The sequence below is a fragment of the Muntiacus reevesi genome, chromosome 15 (assembly GCF_963930625.1).
Source record: "Muntiacus reevesi chromosome 15, mMunRee1.1, whole genome shotgun sequence".
NCBI classification, from domain to species: Eukaryota; Metazoa; Chordata; class Mammalia; order Artiodactyla; family Cervidae; genus Muntiacus; species Muntiacus reevesi.
In genome coordinates, this window is record NC_089263.1 from 65,319,743 (window position 1) to 65,342,503 (window position 22,761).

At 60.5% G+C, this 22,761-nt stretch overlaps 1 protein-coding gene across 2 annotated transcripts; it reads right to left on the reverse strand.

Moving 5' to 3' along the window:
- Positions 1-957: 957 nt before the first annotated feature.
- AHNAK2 (AHNAK nucleoprotein 2) lies at positions 958-18,273 on the reverse strand. 2 transcript variants are annotated; one of them, XM_065906129.1, is made up of 8 exons: positions 18,183-18,273; positions 17,540-17,623; positions 14,580-14,730; positions 14,126-14,310; positions 8,604-14,006; positions 6,669-8,099; positions 5,355-6,164; positions 958-4,850 (listed from the first exon to the last, which is right to left on the reverse strand). In XM_065906129.1, exons 2-8 carry the CDS (start codon positions 17,552-17,554, stop codon positions 1,521-1,523), a joined length of 11,325 nt encoding a protein of 3,774 aa, XP_065762201.1. In that variant the 5' UTR covers positions 17,555-17,623; positions 18,183-18,273; the 3' UTR covers positions 958-1,520. The 2 variants fall into 2 exon arrangements, with proteins under 2 accessions (XP_065762201.1, XP_065762200.1); XM_065906128.1 differs by having other exon boundaries at positions 6,669-14,006.
- Between the last annotated feature and the right edge of the window lie 4,488 nt (positions 18,274-22,761).

Below are 22,761 nucleotides of genomic sequence, written 5' to 3' on the forward strand. Positions count from 1 at the left end.
GAGACCAAGGCCCCACGAGTGCCCCCTCCCCAGCTTCCAGAGGGTTCTACATCTCTGACTGGGGGCCCCTTCCCTGCCGGCCCCCACGGGAGATGTGACTTCCTTCCGGAGGGAGGGCGGGGGAGGGGAGCGAGCGGCCCTCTGGGCCCGGAGTCCTGCAGCGTCCCCGCCCCACCTTCAGTGTTTACAACAGGTGTCCCTCTCGGAGCAGAAGGAGGCATCTCCAGGAACCTCCCCTGGGCAGCAGGGAGGTGCCCAGGCTCCAGGGACGTTCCCCAGGCAGCAGGGAGGTGCCCAGGCTCCAGGGATGTTCCCCAGGCAGCTGAGAGGTGCCCAGGTCTCCAGGGATGTTCCCCGGCAGCAGGGAGGTGCCCAGGCTCCAGGGATGTTCTCCGGGCAGCAGGGAGGTGCCCAGGCTCCAGGGACGTTCCCCAGGCAGCAGGGAGGTGCCCAGGCTCCAGGTCCCCCCATGGAGCGCTGCACACTCACGGGCCCAGAAAGGGCATCTGAAGGCCATGGGGAGAAGTTGCGACCCTGAAGGGCTGTAGGACGCTCCCTTGACCTTGTTCTGCGTCCTGCTCCCGTGGGCGGCTGGCGAGGATGGCCACCATGGTGCAGTGAGCCCTGAGCCGGGCCGCTGTGGTGGCTGAGGACCCAGTGAAGCTTCCGGGCCAGGGCCCTCCGCCCCCTGGGCCGCCCCTGCGCTGGCCCATGGCCCTCGCCTGGCGTGGCCTCCCAGTTCAGGGCAGCCTGTCCCCAGCCTCGCGGTGGAGCCCTGGGTCCGCACCTTCCTCCTCGGTCTCCGAGCTGTGAGTGGGGAGGACGCCCCAAGCAGACATGCGGTGGGGGAGCCGCCCTGACTCTGCCTGGCAGAGCAACCTAGCAACCGTTAGGGGGTGTGTGCGGAGGAGCAGAGATGAGCTCCACCCAGAACAGAACACTCGCAGCCGTCACGGGAGGGGGGCAGCGCTTTATTTATGGCCCATTCGGGGTCCAGGGAGCAGCCAAGTGGGTCCCATCTTCAGGCACAGGGGGGCTGGGGGCCACGCATGCCGGAGAGGGCAAATGGATGCCCACGGGCGTCTGGCACTCACGGACGGACGCCTGGACCACTCGGCGGCCTGCTGCCCTCAGCCCAGCACGGGCATCACTCAAAGCATCCCAGGGCTTGCCTCGGCGAGACGGCCCCTGAAGAGTGGGCCAGCTCTAAGCGGGCAGGGAGACGGTCTCCTGGACTGTGGCAGATTCTGCCGGCAACAGGGAAATAACCTTCACCAGGAAGCAGCAGCTGTGTCCTCGAGGGGCTCGTGGTCAGGGGTCTAGTAACACGTGTCTAGTAAAGACCCTCAGGAGCCCGGGACCCCTCCTGAAGCTTTGGGAGGCAGCACACTTCGGGAGGGCCGGGGGCGGGGGCCCCTCTGCTCGCAGCCGGCTCCGCTTCGTCCTCCGCTCTGGAGGTCACGGTGGACACTCGCGTGCACACGCGGGGCGCAGGGCACAGCCTCCACTTCCTCCCGTCCTCACTGGGCAGCGGGCACGGGCGCAGGCTCGTCCGGAGCCCCCGGGTCCGGTTCCAGCAGGATGAGCTCCGTCCTGGCCGTGGACGTGACCATGGCCCCGGCGCCCTGCACCCCCTCCTCCTTGTCTTCTGGGGAGAAGCTTTCGCGGGCGTCAAAGAAGGTGATGGCTTCTTCTTGGAGCTTTTGCTCTGCCGGAGCCGCCTTGTCCTCCGAACTCTTGCTTTTCTTGGTCGGGGAGGAGGAGAACCCTAATTTGGGGAATCGGAACCAGCCTGCCTTCTCGGTTTTCTTGGGCGGCCCTGCCTCAGGCTGCGAACTCGGCGGGGTCTGGACGGGGGCTGGCCCATGGGCTTCATCTTTGGAGTCAGCACGTGTCTCTTCGGAGGAAGAAGAGAAACCGATGTTGGGAAGCCAAAATCGGAACAGACCAGAAGACCTCTTACCTTCCGGCTTCTCTTTCGGAGCCTGGTCTCCTTTGGCCAGGCCCGCGGCAGCCTCCTCGCTGTCCTCTTCGGGGGGAAATTCGAGGATTTCTGCGGGCTCCTCGTCGGAACAGCTCTCCACACCTGCGTGGCCAGAGTGCAGGTCGGCGGTGAGTGCTGGGCCTCCGGGTACGCTGACGCTGGACGCGATCACTTCAAATGGTTCTCCGGTGTCTGGCTGCAGGTCCCCAGAAACGGGGTCTGCTCCGGGGCCGGCTTCTTCGGGAGCCTCCGGCAAGCCCACCGTTGGCCGGGAGTCTCGGACCCTCCCCTGTGTGGGGGGCTCAGAGATTTTCACTTTCAGCAATGAAAATCCGTAGGAAGCGGTTTGGATCTCGGACGCGGGGATCTCTGATTCCCGCACAATCTGGGTGGAAACGGCCTCGTGTCCCGAGAGGTCGGCCGGCTCTGCCGTCACCACGCCATGTACGCCGACCCCGGGACCCTCTCCCTGAGCACCATGAATGTGCACTCGGACCCTGGAAGCTTCCGGGGAGAGGTCAAAGGCCACGGGCTGCTCCTCGGGGGTCCCAGCGCCGGCCTTCAGGATGCTGGCGCCCCAGGCTCCCGGGCTCTCCGTGCGCAAGGCGTCGTCCAGGCTGCTCCCAGCGCACTGCACCTCCCGCACGGCGGGGATGAAGACGTCGGCCTCCGAGCCGGGGTCAGGGAAGGCGAACCTCGGCATGCTCAGCCTGGGCAGTCTGACAGTTACCACGGAGCCCTCCCAGGGCTGACCCACGCTGACCACGGAAACCTGGGACGGCCCATCGGTCCTGGACACCTTCAGTTTAACAGGGCCTTCGGGCTGGGAGGACCATTTCTCCTCCCTCCCCTCTCCCCCAGTGAGGTCCAGGCCTGCAGGCCCAGCAGGAGGAGATTTCGTTTCCAAAAGTGCCCCGCTGGGCATCCGAAGCGGAAGGGAACCTTCGCCCGGGCGGACCCTGGCTTTGGAAGTGGACAGGCCCGCAGGAGATGCCCCTGGAGGAGGCGGGTGCGGCATCGGGCCTCTGCCGTCCAGGTGTATCTTTAGCACGTCCACACAAGATGCGCTCTTCTCAGCTGCCTCCAGAGGCTCAGGCGCCTCCACCTCTAACCCCGGAGGCCCCTGAGCCTTGACAGGACCTGGCCCTTCTTCCCCCGGTGAATGAGCAGCAGGCGGGGGACTCTGCACCCTGGGCAACCCCTTCGCCCTGGCGGGGTGCCGGATGCTGGGCAGGTGGAGGGCGGGCATCCTGAACCAGCCCCCCTGAGCGGGTGCGCTGTCCTCCGTCGGGGCGTCCGCACTTGCGGCTCTGCACGACTGCTGGAGGGGGTCTCCTATTGACTGGGCCATCCCCTGGCCTTGAGGCTGGCTGGCCGTGATGTCCTCAGGTGCGTGCCCTTGGCGGCCGTCTCCCAGGGGCAGGCCGCGTGCAGAGTCCAGGCCCTGAGCCTCGCTGGGAGGGCACAGGGCAAGGGGGGTCTCCGCGGCCCCAGCCTCCACCGCAGGACCTCCTGCTTCGGGGCTAGAAAACCCGAACTTTGGTCGGTAAAACTTGGGAAAGGTCACCCGACCATAAGATGCAAGAAACAGCGGGTCCAGAGGGCTGGCAGGACGATCAGGAGGGCATGGAGCGTGCTCGTCCGGGGACAAAGCGGCAGGACTTTCTCCATCCTCCTGGGAATACGAAGGGATTTCTGGAGGGAACTGTGCGGCGTCGGGAGCAGTCACCTGGTACTTGATGAGAGTGACAGGCTCCACAGAGATGGACGAGGACTCATGGTGAGAACGGCTGACATCAAGGCTCCCTGAGGACACGCCAGGCCAACCCAGGTGAGGACACGGCAGGGCTGGTTTATCACTGGAAACATCTGGGAAGGCAGAATCCACACCAAAAACATGCGGAAGCAGAGAAACGTGAGGATCACCGTCAATAATGGGAGAACTTATGCAAGATTTCCCTGATGAAGAAAACAACTTCGGGAACCTAAAATGGGACTTTCGTACATCGATTTTTACATCCGCTTCACTAGTCAAGGTATGGTCTCTGGCGGCCACCTCCTTGTCCCCCAGGGCCAGGGCGCCCTCCAGATCGGCTGAGGCCAGCTCCACGCGGACCTCACTGGTCTTGACCTCGGCCTGCACCGAGGGCGCGGTCACCTCGGCCTGGGCCTTGGGCAGGGATACGTCCACGGCGGCCTCCATGGCCTTGCTGGGCGCCGACACGCCGAAGGACGGCATCTTGAACTTGGGGATCTTGATCTTGCTGTCTCTGGCGGCCACCTCCTGGTCCCCCAGGGCGAGGTCGCCCTCCAGCTTGGCGCCTGGGGCCTGGGTGTCCACCTCCACACTGGGCAGCGACACCTCCACGTCCGGGGAGGCCACCTCGGCCTTGGCGCCCTTCAGGTCCAGCTTGGGCCCCTTGATGTCCACCTGCGGGGCCTTGATGTCCACCTTGGGCAGCTTGACGCTGGGCATCTGCACCTTGGGCAGGTGGGCCTTGATTCCGACTCCCGCCGCCCCTTCCTTGAGCTCGGCTTCGGGCAGGTGCGCCTCCTGCAGCTTGACACCCACCTCGGCGGCCTTGAACTCCAGCTCGGCCGAGGGCAGCTCCACGCGGACCTCACTGGTCTTGACGTCGGCCCGCACCGAGGGCGCGGTCACCTCGGCCTGGGCCTCGGGCAGGGACACGTCCACGGCGGCCTCCATGGCCTTGCTGGGCGCCGACCCGCCGAAGGACGGCATTTTGAACTTGGGCATCTTGAACTTGCTGTCTCTGGTGGCCACCTCCTTGTCCCGCAGGGCCAGGTCGCCCTCCAGCTTGGCGCCCGGGGCCTCGGTGTCCACCTCCACGCTGGGCAGCGACACCTCCACGTCCGGGGCGGCCACCTCGGCCTTATCGCCCTTCAGGTCCAGCTTGGGCCCCTTGATGTCCACCTGCGGGGCCTTGATGTCCACCTTGGGCAGCTTGACGCTGGGCATCTGCACCTTGGGCAGGTGGGCCTTGATTCCGACTCCCGCCGCCCCTTCCTTGAGCTCGGCTTCGGGCAGGTGCGCCTCCGGCAGCTTGACGGCCGCCTCGGCGGTCTTGACCTCCAGCTCGGCCGAGGGCAGCTCCACGCGGACCTCACTGGTCTTGACGTCGGCCTGCACCGAGGGCGCGGTCACCTCGGCCTGGGCCTCGGGCAGGGACACGTCCACGGCGGCCTCCATGGCCTTGCTGGGCGCCGACACGCCGAAGGACGGCATCTTGAACTTGGGCATCTTGAACTTGCTGTCTCTGGCGGCCACCTCCTTGTCCCCCAGGGCCAGGTCGCCCTCCAGCTTGGCGCCTGGGGCCTGGGTGTCCACATCCACGCTGGGCAGCGACACCTCCACGTCCGGGGCGGCCACCTCGGCCTTGGCGCCCTTCAGGTCCAGCTTGGGCCCCTTGATGTCCACCTGCGGGGCCTTGATGTCCACCTTGGGCAGCTTGACGCTGGGCATCTGCACCTTGGGCAGGTGGGCCTTGATTCCGACTCCCGCCGCCCCTTCCTTGAGCTCGGCTTCGGGCAGGTGCGCCTCCGGCAGCTTGATGCCCACCTCGGCGGCCTTGACCTCCAGCTCGGCCGAGGGCAGCTCCACGCGGACCTCACTGGTCTTGACCTCGGCCTGTACCGAGGGCGCGGTCACCTCGGCCTGGGCCTCGGGCAGGGACACGTCCACGGCGGCCTCCATGGCCTTGCTGGGCGCCGACACGCCGAAGGACGGCATCTTGAACTTGGGCATTTTGAACTTGCTGTCTCTGGCGGCCACCTCCTTGTCCCCCAGGGCCAGGTCGCCCTCCAGATTGGCGGCCAGGGTTTGGGTGTCCACCTCCACGCTGGGCAGCGACACCTCCACGTCCGGGGCGGCCACCTCGGCCTTGGCGCCCTTCAGGTCCAGCTTGGGCCCCTTGATGTCCAGCTGCGGGGCCTTGATGTCCACCTTGAGCAGCTTGACGCTGGGCATCTGCACCTTGGGCAGGTGGGCCTTGATTCCGACTCCCGCCGCCCCTTCCTTGAGCTCGGCTTCGGGCAGGTGGGCCTCCGGCAGCTTGACGCCCACCTCAGCGGCCTTGACCTCCAGCTCGGCCGAGGGCAGCTCCACGCGGACCTCACTGGTCTTGACGTCGGCCCGCACCGAGGGCGCGGTCACCTCGGCCTGGGCCTCGGGCAGGGACACGTCCACGGCGGCCTCCATGGACTTGCTGGGCGCCGAAACGCCGAAGGACGGCATCTTGAACTTGGGCATCTTGAACTTGCTGTCTCTGGCGGCCACCTCCTTGTCCCGCAGGGCCAGGTCGCCCTCCAGCTTGGCGCCCGGGACCTCGGTGTCCACATCCACGCTGGGCAGCGACACCTCCACGTCCGGGGCGGCCACCTCGGCCTTGGCGCCCTTCAGGTCCAGCTTGGGCCCCTTGATGTCCACCTGCGGGGCCTTGATGTCCACCTTGGGCAGCTTGACGTTGGGCATCTGCACCTTGGGCAGGTGGGCCCTGATTCCGACTCCCGCCGCCCCTTCCTTGAGCTCGGCTTCGGGCAGGTGCGCCTCCGGCAGCTTGACGGCCGCCTCGGCCGTCTTGAGCTCCAGCTCGGCCGAGGGCAGCTCCACGCGGACCTCACTGGTCTTGACGTCGGCCTGCACCGAGGGCGTGGTCACCTCGACCTGGGCCTTGGGCAGGGACACTTCCACGGCGGCCTCCATGGCCTTGCTGGGCGCCGACACGCCGAAGGACGGCATCTTGAACTTGGGCATCTTGAACTTGCTGTCTCTGGCGGCTACCTCCTTGTCCCCCAGGGCCAGCTCGCCCTCCAGCTTGGCGCTTGGGGCCTGGGTGTCCACCTCCACGCTGGGCAGCGACACCTCCACGTCCGGGGCGGCCACCTCGGCCTTGGCGCCCTTCAGGTCCAGCTTGGGCCCCTTGATGTCCACCTGCGGGGCCTTGATGTCCACCTTGGGCAGCTTGACGCTGGGCATCTGCACCTTGGGCAGGTGGGCCTTGATTCCGACTCCCGCCGCCCCTTCCTTGAGCTCGGCTTCGGGCAGGTGCGCCTCCGGCAGCTTGACGCCCACCTCGCCGGCCTTGACCTCCAGCTCGGCCGAGGGCAGCTCCACGCGGACCTCACTTGTCTTGACCTCGGCCCGCACCGAGGGCGCGGTCACCTCGGCCTGGGCCTCGGGCATGGACACGTCCACGGCGGCCTCCATGGCCTTGCTGGGCGCTGACCCGCCGAAGGACGGCATCTTGAACTTGGGCATCTTGAACTTGCTGTCTCTGGCGGCCAACTCCTTGTGCCGCAGGGCCAGGTCGCCCTCCAGCTTGGCGCCCGGGACCTCAGTGTCCACCTCCACGCTGGGCAGCGACACCGCCATGTCCGGGGCGGCCACCTCGGCCTTGGCGCCCTTCAGGTCCAGCTTGGGCCCCTTGATGTCCACCTGCGGGGCCTTGATGTCCACCTTGGGCAGCTTGACGTTGGGCATCTGCACCTTGGGCAGGTGGGCCCTGATTCCGACTCCCGCCGCCCCTTCCTTGAGCTCGGCTTCGGGCAGGTGCGCCTCCGGCAGCTTGACGGCCGCCTCGGCCGTCTTGAGCTCCAGCTCGGCCGAGGGCAGCTCCACGCGGACCTCACTGGTCTTGACGTCGGCCTGCACCGAGGGCGCGGTCACCTCGGCCTGGGCCTTGGGCAGGGACACGTCCACGGCGGCCTCCATGGCCTTGCTGGGCGCCGACACGCCGAAGGACGGCATCTTGAACTTGGGCATCTTGAACTTGCTGTCTCTGGCGGCCACCTCCTTATCCCCCAGGGCGAGGTCGCCCTCCAGCTTGGCGCCTGGGGCCTGGGTGTCCACATCCACGCTGGGCAGCGACACCTCCACGTCCGGGGCACCCACCTCGGCCTTGGCGCCCTTCAGGTCCAGCTTGGGCCCCTTGATGTCCACCTGCGGGGCCTTGATGTCCACCTTGGGCAGCTTGACGCTGGGCATCTGCACCTTGGGCAGGTGGGCCTTGATTCCGACTCCCGCCGCCCCTTCCTTGAGCTCGGCTTCGGGCAGGTGCGCCTCCGGCAGCTTGACGCCCACCTCGGCGGCCTTGACCTCCAGCTCGGCCGAGGGCAGCTCCACGCGGACATCACTGGTCTTGACCTCGGCCCGCACCGAGGGTGCCGTCACCTCGGCCTGGGCCTTGGGCAGGGACACGTCCACGGCGGCCTCCATGGCCTTGCTGGGCGCCGACACCCCGAAGGACGGCATCTTGAACTTGGGCATCTTGAACTTGCTGTCTCTGGCGGCCACCTCCTTGTCCCGCAGGGCCAGGTCGCCCTCCAGCTTGGCGCCCGGGACCTCGGTGTCCACCTCCACGCTGGGCAGTGACACCTCCACGTCCGGGGCGGCCACCTCGGCCTTGGCGCCCTTCAGGTCCAGCTTGGGCCCCTTGATGTCCACCTGCGGGGCCTTGATGTCCACCTTGGGCAGCTTGACGCTGGGCATCTGCACCTTGGGCAGGTGGGCCTTGATTCCGACTCCCGCCGCGCCTTCCTTGAGCTCGGCTTCGGGCAGGTGCGCCTCCGGCAGCTTGACGGCCGCCTCGGCGGTCTTGACCTCCAGCTCGGCCGAGGGCAGCTCCACGCGGACCTCACTGGTCTTGACCTCGGCCTGCACCGAGGGCGCGGTCACCTCGGCCTGGGCCTTGGGCAGGGACACGTCCACGGCGGCCTCCATGGCCTTGCTGGGCGTCGACACGCCGAAGGACGGCATCTTGAACTTGGGCATCTTGAACTTGCTGTCTCTGGCGGCCACCTCCTCGTCCCGCAGGGCCAGGTCGCCCTCCAGCTTGGCGCCTGGGGCCTGGGTGTCCACATCCACGCTGGGCAGCGACACCTCCACGTCCGGGGCGGCCACCTCGGCCTTGGCGCCCTTCAGGTCCAGCTTGGGCCCCTTGATGTCCACCTGCGGGGCCTTGATGTCCACCTTGGGCAGCTTGACGCTGGGCATCTGCACCTTGGGCAGGTGGGCCTTGATTCCGACTCCCGCCGCCCCTTCCTTGAGCTCGGCTTCGGGAATGTGCGCCTCCGGCAGCTTGACGGCCGCCTCGGCGGTCTTGACCTCCAGCTCGGCCGAGGGCAGCTCCACGCGGACCTCACTGGTCTTGACCTCGGCCCGCACTGAGGGTGCCGTCACCTCGGCCTGGGCCTCGGGCAGGGACACGTCCACGGCGGCCTCGATGGCCTTGCTGGGCGCCGACACGCCGAAGGACGGCATCTTGAACTTGGGCATCTTGAACTTGCTGTCTCTGGCGGCCACCTCCTTGTCCCCCAGGGCCAGCTCGCCCTCCAGCTTGGCGCCTGGGGCCTGGGTGTCCACCTCCACGCTGGGCAGCGACACCTCCACGTCCGGGGCGGCCACCTCGGCCTTGGCGCCCTTCAGGTCCAGCTTGGGCCCCTTGATGTCCACCTGCGGGGCCTTGATGTCCACCTTGGGCAGCTTGACGCTGGGCATCTGCACCTTGGGCAGGTGGGCCTTGATTCCGACTCCCGCCGCCCCTTCCTTGAGCTCGGCTTCGGGTAGGTGGGCCTCCGGTAGCTTGACGCCCACCTCGGCGGCCTTGACCTCCAGCTCGGCCGAGGGCAGCTCCACGCGGACCTCACTGGTCTTGACCTCGGCCCGCACCGAGGGCGCGGTCACCTCGGCCTGGGCCTCGGGCAGGGACACGTCCACGGCGGCCTCCAAGGCCTTGCTGGGTGCTGACCCGCCGAAGGACGGCATCTTGAACTTGGGCATTTTGAACTTGCTGTCTCTGGCGGCCACCTCCTTGTCCCCCAGGGCCAGGTCGCCCTCCAGCTTGGCGCCCGGGGCCTCGGTGTCCACCTCCACGCTGAGCAGCGACACCTCCACGTCCGGGGCGGCCACCTCGGCCTTGGCGCCCTTCAGGTCCAGCTTGGGCCCCTTGATGTCCACCTGCGGGGCCTTGATGTCCACCTTGGGCAGCTTGACGCTGGGCATCTGCACCTTGGGCAGGTGGGCCTTGATTCCGACTCCCGCCGCCCCTTCCTTGAGCTCGGCTTCGGGCAGGTGCGCCTCCGGCAGCTTGACGCCCACCTCGCCGGCCTTGACCTCCAGCTCGGCCGAGGGCAGCTCCACGCGGACCTCACTGGTCTTGACGTCGGCCTGCACCGAGGGCGTGGTCACCTCGACCTGGGCCTTGGGCAGGGACACGTCCACGGCGGCCTCCATGGCCTTGCTGGGCGCCGACACGCCGAAGGACGGCATCTTGAACTTGGGCATCTTGAACTTGCTGTCTCTGGCGGCCACCTCCTTGTCCCCCAGGGCCAGCTCGCCCTCCAGCTTGGCGCTTGGGGCCTGGGTGTCTACCTCCACGCTGGGTAGCGACACCTCCACGTCCGGGGCACCCACCACGGCCTTGGCGCCCTTCAGGTCCAGCTTGGGCCCCTTGATGTCCACCTGCGGGGCCTTGATGTCCACCTTGGGCAGCTTGACGCTGGGCATCTGCACCTTGGGCAGGTGGGCCTTGATTCCGACTCCCGCCGCCCCTTCCTTGAGCTCGGCTTCGGGTAGGTGGGCCTCCGGTAGCTTGACGCCCACCTCGGCGGCCTTGACCTCCAGCTCGGCCGAGGGCAGCTCCACGCGGACCTCACTGGTCTTGACGTCGGCCTGCACCGAGGGCGTGGTCACCTCGACCTGGGCCTTGGGCAGGGACACGTCCACGGCGGCCTCCATGGCCTTGCTGGGCGCCGACACGCTGAAGGACGGCATCTTGAACTTGGGCATCTTGAACTTGCTGTCTCTGGCGGCCACCTCCTTGTCCCCCAGGGCCAGCTCGCCCTCCAGCTTGGCGCCCGGGACCTCAGTGTCCACCTCCACGCTGGGCAGCGACACCGCCACGTCCGGGGCGGCCACCTCGGCCTTGGCGCCCTTCAGGTCCAGCTTGGGCCCCTTGATGTCCACCTGCGGGGCCTTGATGTCCACCTTGGGCAGCTTGACGCTGGGCATCTGCACCTTGGGCAGGTGGGCCTTGATTCCGACTCCCGCCGCGCCTTCCTTGAGCTCGGCTTCGGGCAGGTGCGCCTCCGGCAGCTTGACGGCCGCCTCGGCCGTCTTGACCTCCAGCTCGGCCGAGGGCAGCTCCACGCGGACCTCACTGGTCTTGACCTCGGCCTGCACCGAGGGCGCGGTCACCTCGGCCTGGGCCTCGGGCAGGGATACGTCCACGGCGGCCTCAATGGCCTTGCTGGGCGCCGACACGCCGAAGGACGGCATCTTGAACTTGGGCATCTTGAACTTGCTGTCTCTGGCGGCCACCTCCTTGTCCCCCAGGGCCAGCTCGCCCTCCAGCTTGGCGCCTGGGGCCTGGGTGTCCACCTCCACGCTGGGCAGCGACACCTCCACGTCCGGGGAGGCCACCTCGGCCTTGGCGCCCTTCAGGTCCAGCTTGGGCCCCTTGATGTCCACCTGCGGGGCCTTGATGTCCACCTTGGGCAGCTTGACGCTGGGCATCTGCACCTTGGGCAGGTGGGCCTTGATTCCGACTCCCGCCGCCCCTTCCTTGAGCTCGGCTTCGGGCAGGTGCGCCTCCGGCAGCTTGACGCCCACCTTGCCGGCCTTGACCTCCAGCTCGGCCGAGGGCAGCTCCACGCGGACCTCACTGGTCTTGACGTCGGCCTGCACCGAGGGCGTGGTCACCTCGACCTGGGCCTTGGGCAGGGACACGTCCACGGCGGCCTCCATGGCCTTGCTGGGCGCCGACACGCAGAAGGACGGCATCTTGAACTTGGGCATCTTGAACTTGCTGTCTCCGGCGGCCACCTCCTTGTCCCCCAGGGCCAGGTCGTCCTCCAGCTTGGCGCCTGGGGCCTGGGTGTCCACCTCCATGCTGGGCAGCGACACCTTCACGTCCGGGGCGTCCACCTCGGCCTTGCCACCCTTCAGGTCCAGCTTGGGCCCCTTGATGTCCACCTGCGGGGCCTTGATGTCCACCTTGGGCAGCTTGACGCTGGGCATCTGCACCTTGGGCAGGTGGGCCTTGATTCCGACTCCCGCCGCCCCTTCCTTGAGCTCGGCTTCGGGCAGGTGCGCCTCCGGCAGCTTGACGCCCACCTCGGCGGCCTTGAGCTCCAGCTCGGCCGAGGGCAGCTCCACGCGGACCTCACTGGTCTTGACGTCGGCCTGCACCGAGGGCGCGGTCACCTCGGCCTGGGCCTTGGGCAGGGACACGTCCACGGCGGCCTCGATGGCCTTGCTGGGCGCCGACACGCCGAAGGACGGCATCTTGAACTTGGGCATCTTGAACTTGCTGTCTCTGGCGGCCACCTCCTTGTCTCGCAGGGCCAGGTCGCCCTCCAGCTTGGTGCCTGGGGCCTGGGTGTCCACCTCCACGCTGGGAAGTGACACCTCCACGTCCGGGGAGGCCACCTCGGCCTTGGCGCCCTTCAGGTCCAGCTTGGGCCCCTTGATGTCCACCTGCGGGGCATTGATGTCCACCTTGGGCAGCTTGACGCTGGGCATCTGCACCTTGGGCAGGTGGGCCTTGATTCCGACTCCCGCCGCCCCTTCCTTGAGCTCGGCTTCGGGCAGGTGCGCCTCCGGCAGCTTGACGCCCACCTCGCCGGCCTTGACCTCCAGCTCGGCCGAGGGCAGCTCCACGCGGACCTCACTGGTCTTGACGTCGGCCTGCACCGAGGGTGCGGTCACCTCGGCCTGGGCCTCGGGCAGGGACACGTCCACGGCGGCCTCGATGGCCTTGCTGGGCGCCGACACGCCGAAGGAAGGCGTCTTGAACTTGGGCATCTTGAACTTGCTGTCTCTGTCTTGTCCGTCTTTCCCCTTTCTCTCAGTTTCTGTTGTTCCTGCTGTGTCCGTGGTTTGTTTTTGTTTTTCTGTTTCCTGAATTTGTGTCGTTTTGACTCCTCTGCTCTCCTTGGCTGGTGACCACCCGAACGAGGGCAGCTTGAACTTCAGGATTCTTGTCTTTCCCTCCATCTCCTCCGATTCCTGGTCCCCTTCCCCGGCGTCCTCCGCCGCCGCCTCCTCTCCTCCTCCGTCTGGTTTTGTCTGCTCTGTTGCTGGTCCTCTGGTCGTCTCTGACCCTGTGTCCCCTTCGTCCTCCACCTTCGCTGCGGCGTCGTCGGCAGAGACCTGTGTCCACCAGCGTCCCCAGCGCACCGGGGCCGTGCCCTCTGCATATTCCGGTACTGTTTCTTTGGCAACTCTGAACTTGGGTGTCTTTAGGCTGGGTATGCGGATGCGGAATTCCAGCTGGCCATTCTGGTCGCCGCCCTGGTCTGCGGAGCCCTGCAGAGACAGCCTGGCATTGCCCACCAGTGGCCCCTGGGCGTGCTCCGTGGCTGCCTCTGTGGTCTGGGCCAGGGCTGTCCCCGCCTCTGTTTGGTCCTCCGCTGGAGTCTCCTCTGGGTCCGTGGCCTGGGCTTTCTTCCTTCGCAGTCTAGGTGCGGGGCCCGCCCCGTCGCCTGTGGGTCCCTCGCCGGGCAGAGTGGGCTCCGTGGCGGCCTCAGCCTCGTCGGGCAGTCCTGCTCTCACGGCCTCTCTCTCGCCACGTCCGGCCGCCCCGATGGCCTCTTGTTCGGCCTCCGAGGGCCCTGCCTCCTCCAGCAGCTCGACTGGGCCTGCCCCGCCGCTGTCGCCCCTGCCCGACGGGCCCTTCCCGGGGCCCATCCTGAACCTCAGGCTGGGGAACCGTCTCCTCCACTGGCTGCCCGGCTCCTCCTCCGCAGGGAGCGGGGCCTCTGTGTCTGTGCTGGTGGGTGACAGGTCGGGTCCCCGACCCCGCTCGTAGGCCTCCGAGGAGCTGTGCGACCTCCGGGGCCCTCGCTTGATCTTCAAGGCTTGGAACTTGGGCCAGGAAAGCCGCTCCCGCTGGGCGCGCCGGCCCCTGCCCTCCCTGGGCGTGGGGAGGAGCCTCTGCTGGTCTCCGTCCCCTTGCGGAGTTTTCGTGGGGGTCTCCGTGCAGCCATCGGCGACATCCTGGTCCTGGAACAGGGAGAGCGAACCTGTTGGCCCGAACAGGGAGGCGGAGGCCCTGGACTCTGGGGACTGGAAGGGGCGGGGTGGAGCCGGCAGGGCAGAGCCCCGCGGGCCAGGGCGCTCACCTGCTCCTCGCCGACCCTCGGGCCAGGCTCAGCACTGCCAGCTGCGTCCTCCTCGGCCACGCTGGCAGGAAGCTTCCGTCTGAGTTTGAACTGAACCTTGTAGGGCTCTGAGTACTGAAGGATTTTGAGAGCATCTTCATATTTAATGTTGTCGAAGAATATGGTTGCGCTGAGGAGTTGATCCCCTGGACAAAGACAGACGACCTGGCGCCTTAGTGCCCCTGGCCTCACGGGAGGGGCCCACAGCGGGTGTGAGTGGAAGGCTGCCTGCCCCTTCCGTTTACTGAGCCCCGGGTGGATAGGAGCCCCTCATTTCCAGGCAGAGAACTCAGCACAGAGAGTGACCCCGGCCTGGATGCGGCTGAGAGGTCTCCACGGAGCCACCTTGCACCCACTGGGGCCCGTCCCCCTCCCCCGATGGGGCCGTGGGGAACTGGGGACGGGCCCGTGGCACCTTCTCTCAGGCTGAAGAGCTTGGCAGCTGACGAGTCCTTCAGCACTTGCTTGACGAAGATCCCCTGGTCCCCACCGCCCGTGACGCTGTAGCCGCTGGCTCCAGCCTCCACCTCCGTCTTCAGTGTCACTTCTGTCCCATCCTGTGTGGACTGAGCAAAAGCCCAGCAGGGCCTTGGTGAGCACGCGCCTGTCCCACCACGGGTGTAGGTGCTGGGGGCTGCCTCCCCTGAAGCCTGGGGCCCCAGAGCCCTGTCAACAGGCAGCCGGACCTGGGCCACAGTGTCCGGCTCTGGGGGAGGCTGGCGGCTGCCACCTCTGCTGACAGCAGCCTCCCCTGGTCCCTGCCCCCACTGACCAGGACTCGGGAACACCCTGCCCCGGCCGTCCAGGCCCAGCAGGGCTGCTGAGCAGAGGAAGAGGCTTCACGCGTGTGTGCCAGGCCTTTCTCCACGGGCTCCTGGTTCATCATCACCCTCACTCCCAGTACTGACCACTTACAAGGTGATGCTCAGCTGGTACCAAGGAGGGTCATTTGTTGCTGCTGTTCAATAGCTCAGTCGTGTCCGACTCTTTGCGACCCCACGGACTGCAGCACGCCAGGCCTCTCTGTCCTTCACCACCTCCCAGAGCGTGCTCAAACTCATGTCCATTGAGTCGGTGATGCCATCCAGCCAGATCATCCTCTGTCGTCCCCTTCTCCCCCCTTCAATCTTTCCCAGCATCAGGGTCTTTTCAAATGAGTCAGTTCTCGCATCAGGTGGACAAAGTGTTGGAGTTTCAGCTTCAGCATCAGTCCTTCCAATGAATATTCAGGACGGATTTCCTTTAGGATGAAATGGTTGGGTCTCCTTGCAGTCCAAGGGACTCTCAAGAGTCTTCTCCAACACCACAGTTCAAAAACATCAATTCTTCAGTGCTCAGCTTTCTTTATGGGCCAACTCTCACATTTGTACATGACTAGTGGAAAAACCACAGCTTTGACTACACAGACTTTTGCTGGCAAAGTAACGTCTCTGCTTTTTAATATGCTGTCTAGGTTAGTCATAGCTTTTCTTCCACGGAGCAAGTGTCTTTTAATTTCATGGCTGCCGGCACCATCTGCAGTGATTTTGGAGGCCAAGAAAATAAAGTCTCTCACTGTTTCCATTGTTTCCCCATCTATTTGTCATGAAGTGATGGGACTGGATGCCGTGACCTTTGTTTTTTGAACATTAAGTTTTAAACCAGCTTTTTCACTCTCCACTTTCACTTTCGTCAAGAGGCTCTTTAGTTCTTCACTTTCTGCCATTAGGATGGCGTCATCTGTATATTTGAGGTTATTGATATTTCTCCCCACAATCTAGATTCCAACTTGTGCTTCATCCAGTCCGACATTTCACATGATGTACTCTGCATATAAATTAAATAAGCAGGGTGACAATATACAGCCTTGATATATTCCTTCCCCAATTTGAAACCAGTTCATAATTCCATGTCTGGTTCTAACTGTTGCTTCTTGACCTGCATACAGGTTTCTCAGGAGGCACATGAGATGGTCTGGTATTCCCATCTCTAAAATTTTTCCACAGTTTGTTGTGATCCACACAGTTAAAGGCTTTGGCATCGTCAATAAGGCAGAAATAGATGTTTTTCTGGAACTCTCTTCCTTTATCAATGATCCAACAGATGTTGACAATTTGAACTCTGGTTACTCTGCCTTTTCTAAATCCAGCTTGAACATCTGGAAGTTCTCAGTTCACATACTCCTGGAGCCTGGCTTGGAGAATTTTGAGCATTACCTTACTAGCGTGTGAGATGAATGCAGTTGTGCGGTACTTTGAGCATTCTTTGGCACTGCCCTTGTTTGGAACTGGAATGAAAACTGACCCTTTTTTAGTCCTGTGGCCACTGCTGAGTTTTCCATGTTTGCTGGCATATTGAGTGCAGCACTTTCACAGCATCATCTTTCAGGATTTGAAATAGCTCAAGTGGAATTCCATCACCTCCACTAGTTTGCTCATAGTAATGCTTCCTAAGGTCCAGTTGTCTTCACACTCCAGGATGTCTGGCTCTAGGTGAATGATCACCCCATAGTCATTATCTGGGCCTTTAAGGTCTTTTTTGTATAGATCTTCTGCATATTCTTGCCACCTCTTCTTAATATCCTCTGCTTCTGTTAGGTCCATACTGTTTTTGTCCTTCATTGTGCCCATCTTGGCATAAAATGTTCCCTTGGTATCTCTAATTTTCTTAAAGAGCTCTCTAGTCTTTCCCATTCTATTGCTTTCCTCTATTTCTTTGCATTGTTCACGTAAAAAGGCTTTCTTATCTCTCCTTGCTATTCTTTGGAACTCTGCATTCAGATGGGTATATCTTTCCTTTTCTCCTTTGCCTTTAGCTTCTCTTCTTTTCTCAGCTATTTTCTCAGCAACCATTTTGCCTTTTTGAGTTTCTTTTTTGGGGATGGTTTTGATCACCGCCTCCTGTACAATGCCCGGGAGAATGCCAAAAACGGCATGAGCGGCCTGAGCTCGGACATGACGGATCCTCGGGGTCTGGGAGATCACTGGAATGGCTGGCCTTGAGGGGAGTACTGTCAGTGACAGAACAGGCTGCCAGGCGGCGGTCGGTGGCCCTGGCTCCCCAGAGCCCACAGAACCCAGCCCCTGCTGTGGTCTTGGATGCAGCAGGCAGTGGCCAGACCCACTGCACAGGTGGGAACACTGAGGTCTGGGCACCTGGGTCCACCTGGTCAGTGGTCTGGGCCCTTCCTCCTGAGTCTTGGGAGGCCTGGCCCGGCGTCCCGGAGCCCCGCCCCCTGGCCTGAGGAAGGAGCTGGCACACCCTTCCCCAAAGCACGGGGGCACCCTGCCAGCTTTCCTGCTCCTCGACATCTCGCTCTGGCCCTGGCCTCCCAGCTGGAGGCCCTGTCAGGGACCGGCCCACGCCCACCCTGAGGTCCACTCGCCGCATGCCCACCTCCAGGTGGCTCATCCTGGAAAGCGTCCGCGAGTCCCCTGAGTCCCGCTTCCACCAGGACCTCCGCCTCCTCGGCGCGTCTTCCTGCAGCAGCAACAAACAGCGGGGTGACCGACCCGGCCCCAGCCCAGGGGACAGGAGGCACTCGGGGAGGCCCAGACGCCCGAACCTGCCTAGAACCTGCAGGGTGCGGCCGTGTGCAAGCGGAGCCAGGCTCCTCCAGGCGGAAGGCGGCTCTGGCCTCGATGCTTCCCACGGGGCCCAGCCCCCATGTCCACAGGTAGAGGGGACAGAAAGGAAGCAGCGCCAGACGGAGGCCTTGTCGGGAACGCACCGCTGCTGGCCTTCCGCAGTCGTCTCCAGAGGTGGCCGCAGAGACCCCGTCTGCGTCTCCTCGCCAGAGAACCGCGTGCGTGCACACGTCCCGCGCCCCATCGCACACGGGGCATGAGGTCTCTTTCCCAGCTGCACACGTGTGCTCTCTCCCGCTCTTGGCTGGCTGAAGGGAGGGCCCCGGGGCAAGGGCAGAGGAGCCAGAGCGGACACAGCTGTCCACGCGGGGCGACCCAGAGGCGGGGTGGCCGCCTGTGCCTCTCCCCGCTGAGCCCGCCCTCCGCCTGCGCGAGTCCGTCCGGGGGCTTACCGGGAGTCTGAAGCCGGCACCCTCCGTCACGCACTCGTAGACGGGCGAGGAGCCCTGTGGCCGGGGACGGATGAGCTCGGGCCCCGGCCCTGCAGTCACCTGGCGGGAGGACAGAAGCTCAGGCTACCCTCAGCCACGCGGCTCCGCTCAGGTCCAGGGAAGGCCGGGGGGTAGGAGCGGGCCGCACCCTCCGGGACCTCACTTACCGAGCGCTCGTCCTCGGATTCTGCATCTGGCTCTCCAGGCTGCAGCTGCCGACCGGACACTACAAAGGGAGGGCTGAGTCAGTGGCGCCTCGCCGGCAGGTGGGGCGGACGGTGGCTGGGAGCAGGGGCCCAGGAGAGGCTGTGGACACACAGGTGGGATGGCCCGCACGCTGGGCCTGGGGTCAGGGCGAGGGTCAGGGGAGGACCCGCAGCCCCTGAGCTGGGGAGGCCGCGAGGCTGGGTCTGAAAGCCGGGAGCCGGGAGGGGGTGCGCGGATCAAGTAGGTGAACCTCACAGATTTAGTCAAAGCCAGTTACTAAACAAACACACAAATAAAACAGTAATTACAACCCTGACAAAGAATGGGAATCCAGAGTTACTGTAACATGGACAGTAAAATGTCCAGAATGCAACACAAAAGTACATGACATGCAATGAAACAGGAAAGTATGACCTGCAGTGAGGAACTAAAGCAACTCAGGGAACCTGTCTTTGAATGTCCACAGATGCTGGATTTGGCACAGACTCCAAAGCAAGATTCATAAATTTGCTCAAAAAAGTAAAGGAGAACATGTTTGAAGAATTAATGAAAAATATGATGACCATTGTTTGATGAAGAATGTCATAAAGAAACAAATTATTTTTTTTAAATTGGAAATTCTGGAGTTGAAAGTTTACTGGAGAGACTCCATAGCAGAGCTGAGATAACAGGGGAGTGAAAAACTGGTAGATTAGGGGAATGCCCTGTGGGCAGTGATCAGGACTCAGCATGCTCACTGCTGGGGCCCAGGTTCAATCCCTGGTCAGGGAACTAAGATCCTGCGAGCTCTGTGGTGCAGTCAGAAAAAACAACCACAACAAAAACACTTGTATATTAACAGAAATTAGTCATTTTAACCACTCTAATGGCAAAAAGGGAAGAGGAACTAAAGAGCCTCATGATAGGGGTGAAAGAGGAGAGTCAAAGCTGGCTTGAAACTCAACATTAAAAAAACTAAGATAAAAAAAAAATTTTTAAAAACTAAGATCATGGCATCTGGTCCCATCACTTCATGGCAAATAAAAGGGGGGAAAAGTGCAAGAAGTGACAAATTTTATTTTCTTGGGCTTCAGAATCACTGCAGACGGTGACCAAATCCATGAAATAAAAGATGCTTGCTCCTTGAAAGAAGAACTATGACAACCCTAAATAGTGTATTGAAAAGCAGAGACATCACTTCGCTGACAAAGGTCCGTACAGTCAAAGCTATGGTTTTTCCAGTAGTCATGTACAGATGTGAGAGTTGGACCGTAAAGAAGGCTGAGTATCAAAGAACTGATGCTTTCGAATTGTGATGCAGGAGAAAGTTGTTAAGAGTCCCTTGGACAGCAAAGAGATCAAACCAGTCAATCCTAAAGAAAATCAACCCTGAATATTCAGTGGAAGGAGTAACGCCAAGGCTGAAGCTCCAATAGTCTGGCCACCTGATGCTAAGAGCTGACTCATTGGAAAAGACTCTGATGCTGGGAAAGACTGAAGACAGAGGAGAAGTGGGCAGCAGAGGATGAGATGGTTGGATGGTATCAGTGACTCAATGGACATGAGTTTGAACAAACTCCGAGAAATAGTGGAGGACAGATTATGGCCTGTGCACTAAGGCCGTCCTGCTGCTTGTTCTGTAAGTGAAGTTTTGTTGGATCACAGTTACGCTCATTCACGTACGTGTTGTCCACAACTACTGCCGAGCTACAACCATGGAGTTGCAAGAAAGATCACATGGCCTGCAAAGCTGGTGTGCTGCTGTCCCTGGGATCACAAGGTGTCAGACATGACTTAGCGACTGAACAGCAAAAACCAGTGTAAATAACAAGGGGGAAAGGATTGAAAGAAAATGAACAGAACCTCAGAGATCCACGGGATGACATTAAGAATGCCAATTATGTGTAGCTGAAGTCTCAGAAAGGAAAAGAGAGAGGCAGAAACAAATTTTTGAGAGAATAATGGCTGAAAACAATCTACAGATCTCAGAAGCTCAACAAACCTGAGCAGGATAAACACAAAGGGATCCAGACCTAGACAATCACATCAAAATGTTCACAAGAAAGAGACAGTTTTGAAAGCAACAAGGAAAAGTGGCCCATCATATTTAACGGTATGACAATGCAATAACTATCCAATACCATGGAAGCCAGGAAAAAGTGGAACAATAGATTCAAATTGCTAAAAGAAAAATGTTGTCAAACCTGAACTGTATATCTAGTAAGGTATCCTTCAAAAATAAAGGGAAAATAAAGACATCTGCAAAGGAACCAAGAGAATTCATTGCCAGCAAGTCTTCCTAGAAGAAATGCTAAAGGAACCAGTATTAGAAAGTAACCCATTTCTACAGAAAGAAATGAAGAATGCAGAAAATGGTCACTAATGTGGGCAAATATAAAAAGCTCAGCAAACATATCCCATTCCATCTTTTAACTTCTTTAAAAGATGTGAGATCATATACAGCAGGGGTTTGCAAACTCTTCTTGAGACAGGTCAGACAGCATATGTTTCAGGCTTTGCAGGCCACGTGATCTTTCTTGCAACTCCACGGCTGTACCTCAGCAGCAGTTACAGACAAAACGCAAAGGAACGAGCACGACCGTGACCCAGCAAAGCTCACCCACACGCCAAGCGGCAGGACGGGTTAGTGCGCAGGCCGTCATCCGGCAACGGCCCGGCAAGGTGGTGACTCTAGAGTCATACTGTTGGGGCTGTAACACACACAGATGTGATACCTGTGGCAATAACAGCCAAAAGGAAGGGGGAGGGGAAGGATACACGTTGGATCAGTTTCTGTATTTTAGCACAATTAAGTAACCGCGAGGGAGTGCCGGTGGGAGTAGGTACGGGCTACAAACAGGCTCCAGAGAACCGGGGTTGATGGGAATGTTCTAGAACTGGACAGCGTGATGGCTGCAAAGCTCTGCAGTTACTGAAATGACTGAATCACGCATTTACAATGGGTGAGGTTTATGGTATGCAAATTACACCTTCGTAGACCGGTAAAAGGAAAAGGTAATTAACTGTATAAAACAAAAGTAATAAAACATAGAATTTAACATATGTAGGAGTAATGTATGTGACAACTATAATATGAAGGAAGGAGTCGGGGTAATGGAAGTTCTTACTGTAAAGTTCTCACATTATACATGAGGAAGTATAATGTAATTGGAAGACACACTGTGGTAATAAAAAATACATGGTATAAACCATGAAGCAACCATTAAGATGAAAAACATGTGTAGCTAATAAGCCAACAGCAGAAATAAAACACAATACTAAAAATATGTTTGTAAAATATACATTAATATAGATGACAAAATAATAAAATATATATGTATATATACAACACATATGAGTGTATTATTGTATATATACATATAGAATAATATTGTATATACAAGAATGTATATAATTTGGATATATACAAATTATATGTATAATTATATGTACAATGTGTATAATTTACATTACTTACATTAATATAATTATACGTGTATGTGTATAATTTATATTCATATTTGTCTAGTATATAATTAATTATATACATTTAATGTATAAATACATATCAATTTACAAATATAAACTTTATAAACATGTGTAATGTATGTTATTAAGCAATTGTATACATGTGTATGTGAGTGCATGCTAAGTTCTTCAGTTCTGTCTGACTCTGTGAAACCCTATGGACTGCAGCCCTCCAGGCTCCTCTGTCCACGGGATTCTCCAGGCAAGAATACTAGAGTGGGTTGCTGTGCCCTCCTCCAGGGGATCTTCCCGACCCGGGGATCGAGCCCGTGTCCCTTACATCTAACCTGCATTGGCAGGCGGATTCTTCACCACTAGTGCCCCCTGGGAAGCCGTGTATATATATTTAAGTAACTCTAAAACATGGTAAGGAATGAGGGAAAGAGGAGCAAAGGATGGACTAAATAAAATTAGAAAGCAACTAGCAAGATGGTAGGATTTAAGCCACCCATATTGACAATATATTAAATATAAAAGGACTTAAAATTCCAATCAAAAAGGTAGAGATTGTCAGCTGAAATTTAAAAAGCAACCCCGATTACACGCTGTCTAGGCAAAATGGACTATAAATAAAAAGAAGTGAAGTGAAAGTCGCTCAGTCGTGTCCGACCCTTTGCAACCCCATGGACTATACAGTCCACGGAATTTCCAGAACACTGGAGTGGGTAGCCTTTGCCTTCTCCAGGGGATCTTCCTGACCCAGGGACAGAACCCAAGTTTCCCTCGTTGCAGGCGGATTCTTTACCAGCTGAGCCAGAAGGGAAGCCCAAGAACACTGGAGTGGGCAGCCTATACCTTCCCCAGCGGACCTTCCCCAGCGGACCTT

Coding starts and splice junctions, on each gene's coding strand:
- AHNAK2 (XM_065906128.1), bottom strand. Junction 14,311..14,579: donor GCTCTTCAGCCTGAGAGAAG/GTGCCACGGGCC, acceptor GTCTTTGTCCAG/GGGATCAACTCCTCAGCGCA. Junction 14,007..14,125: donor CGAGGGTCGGCGAGGAGCAG/GTGAGCGCCCTG, acceptor TCCCTGTTCCAG/GACCAGGATGTCGCCGATGG.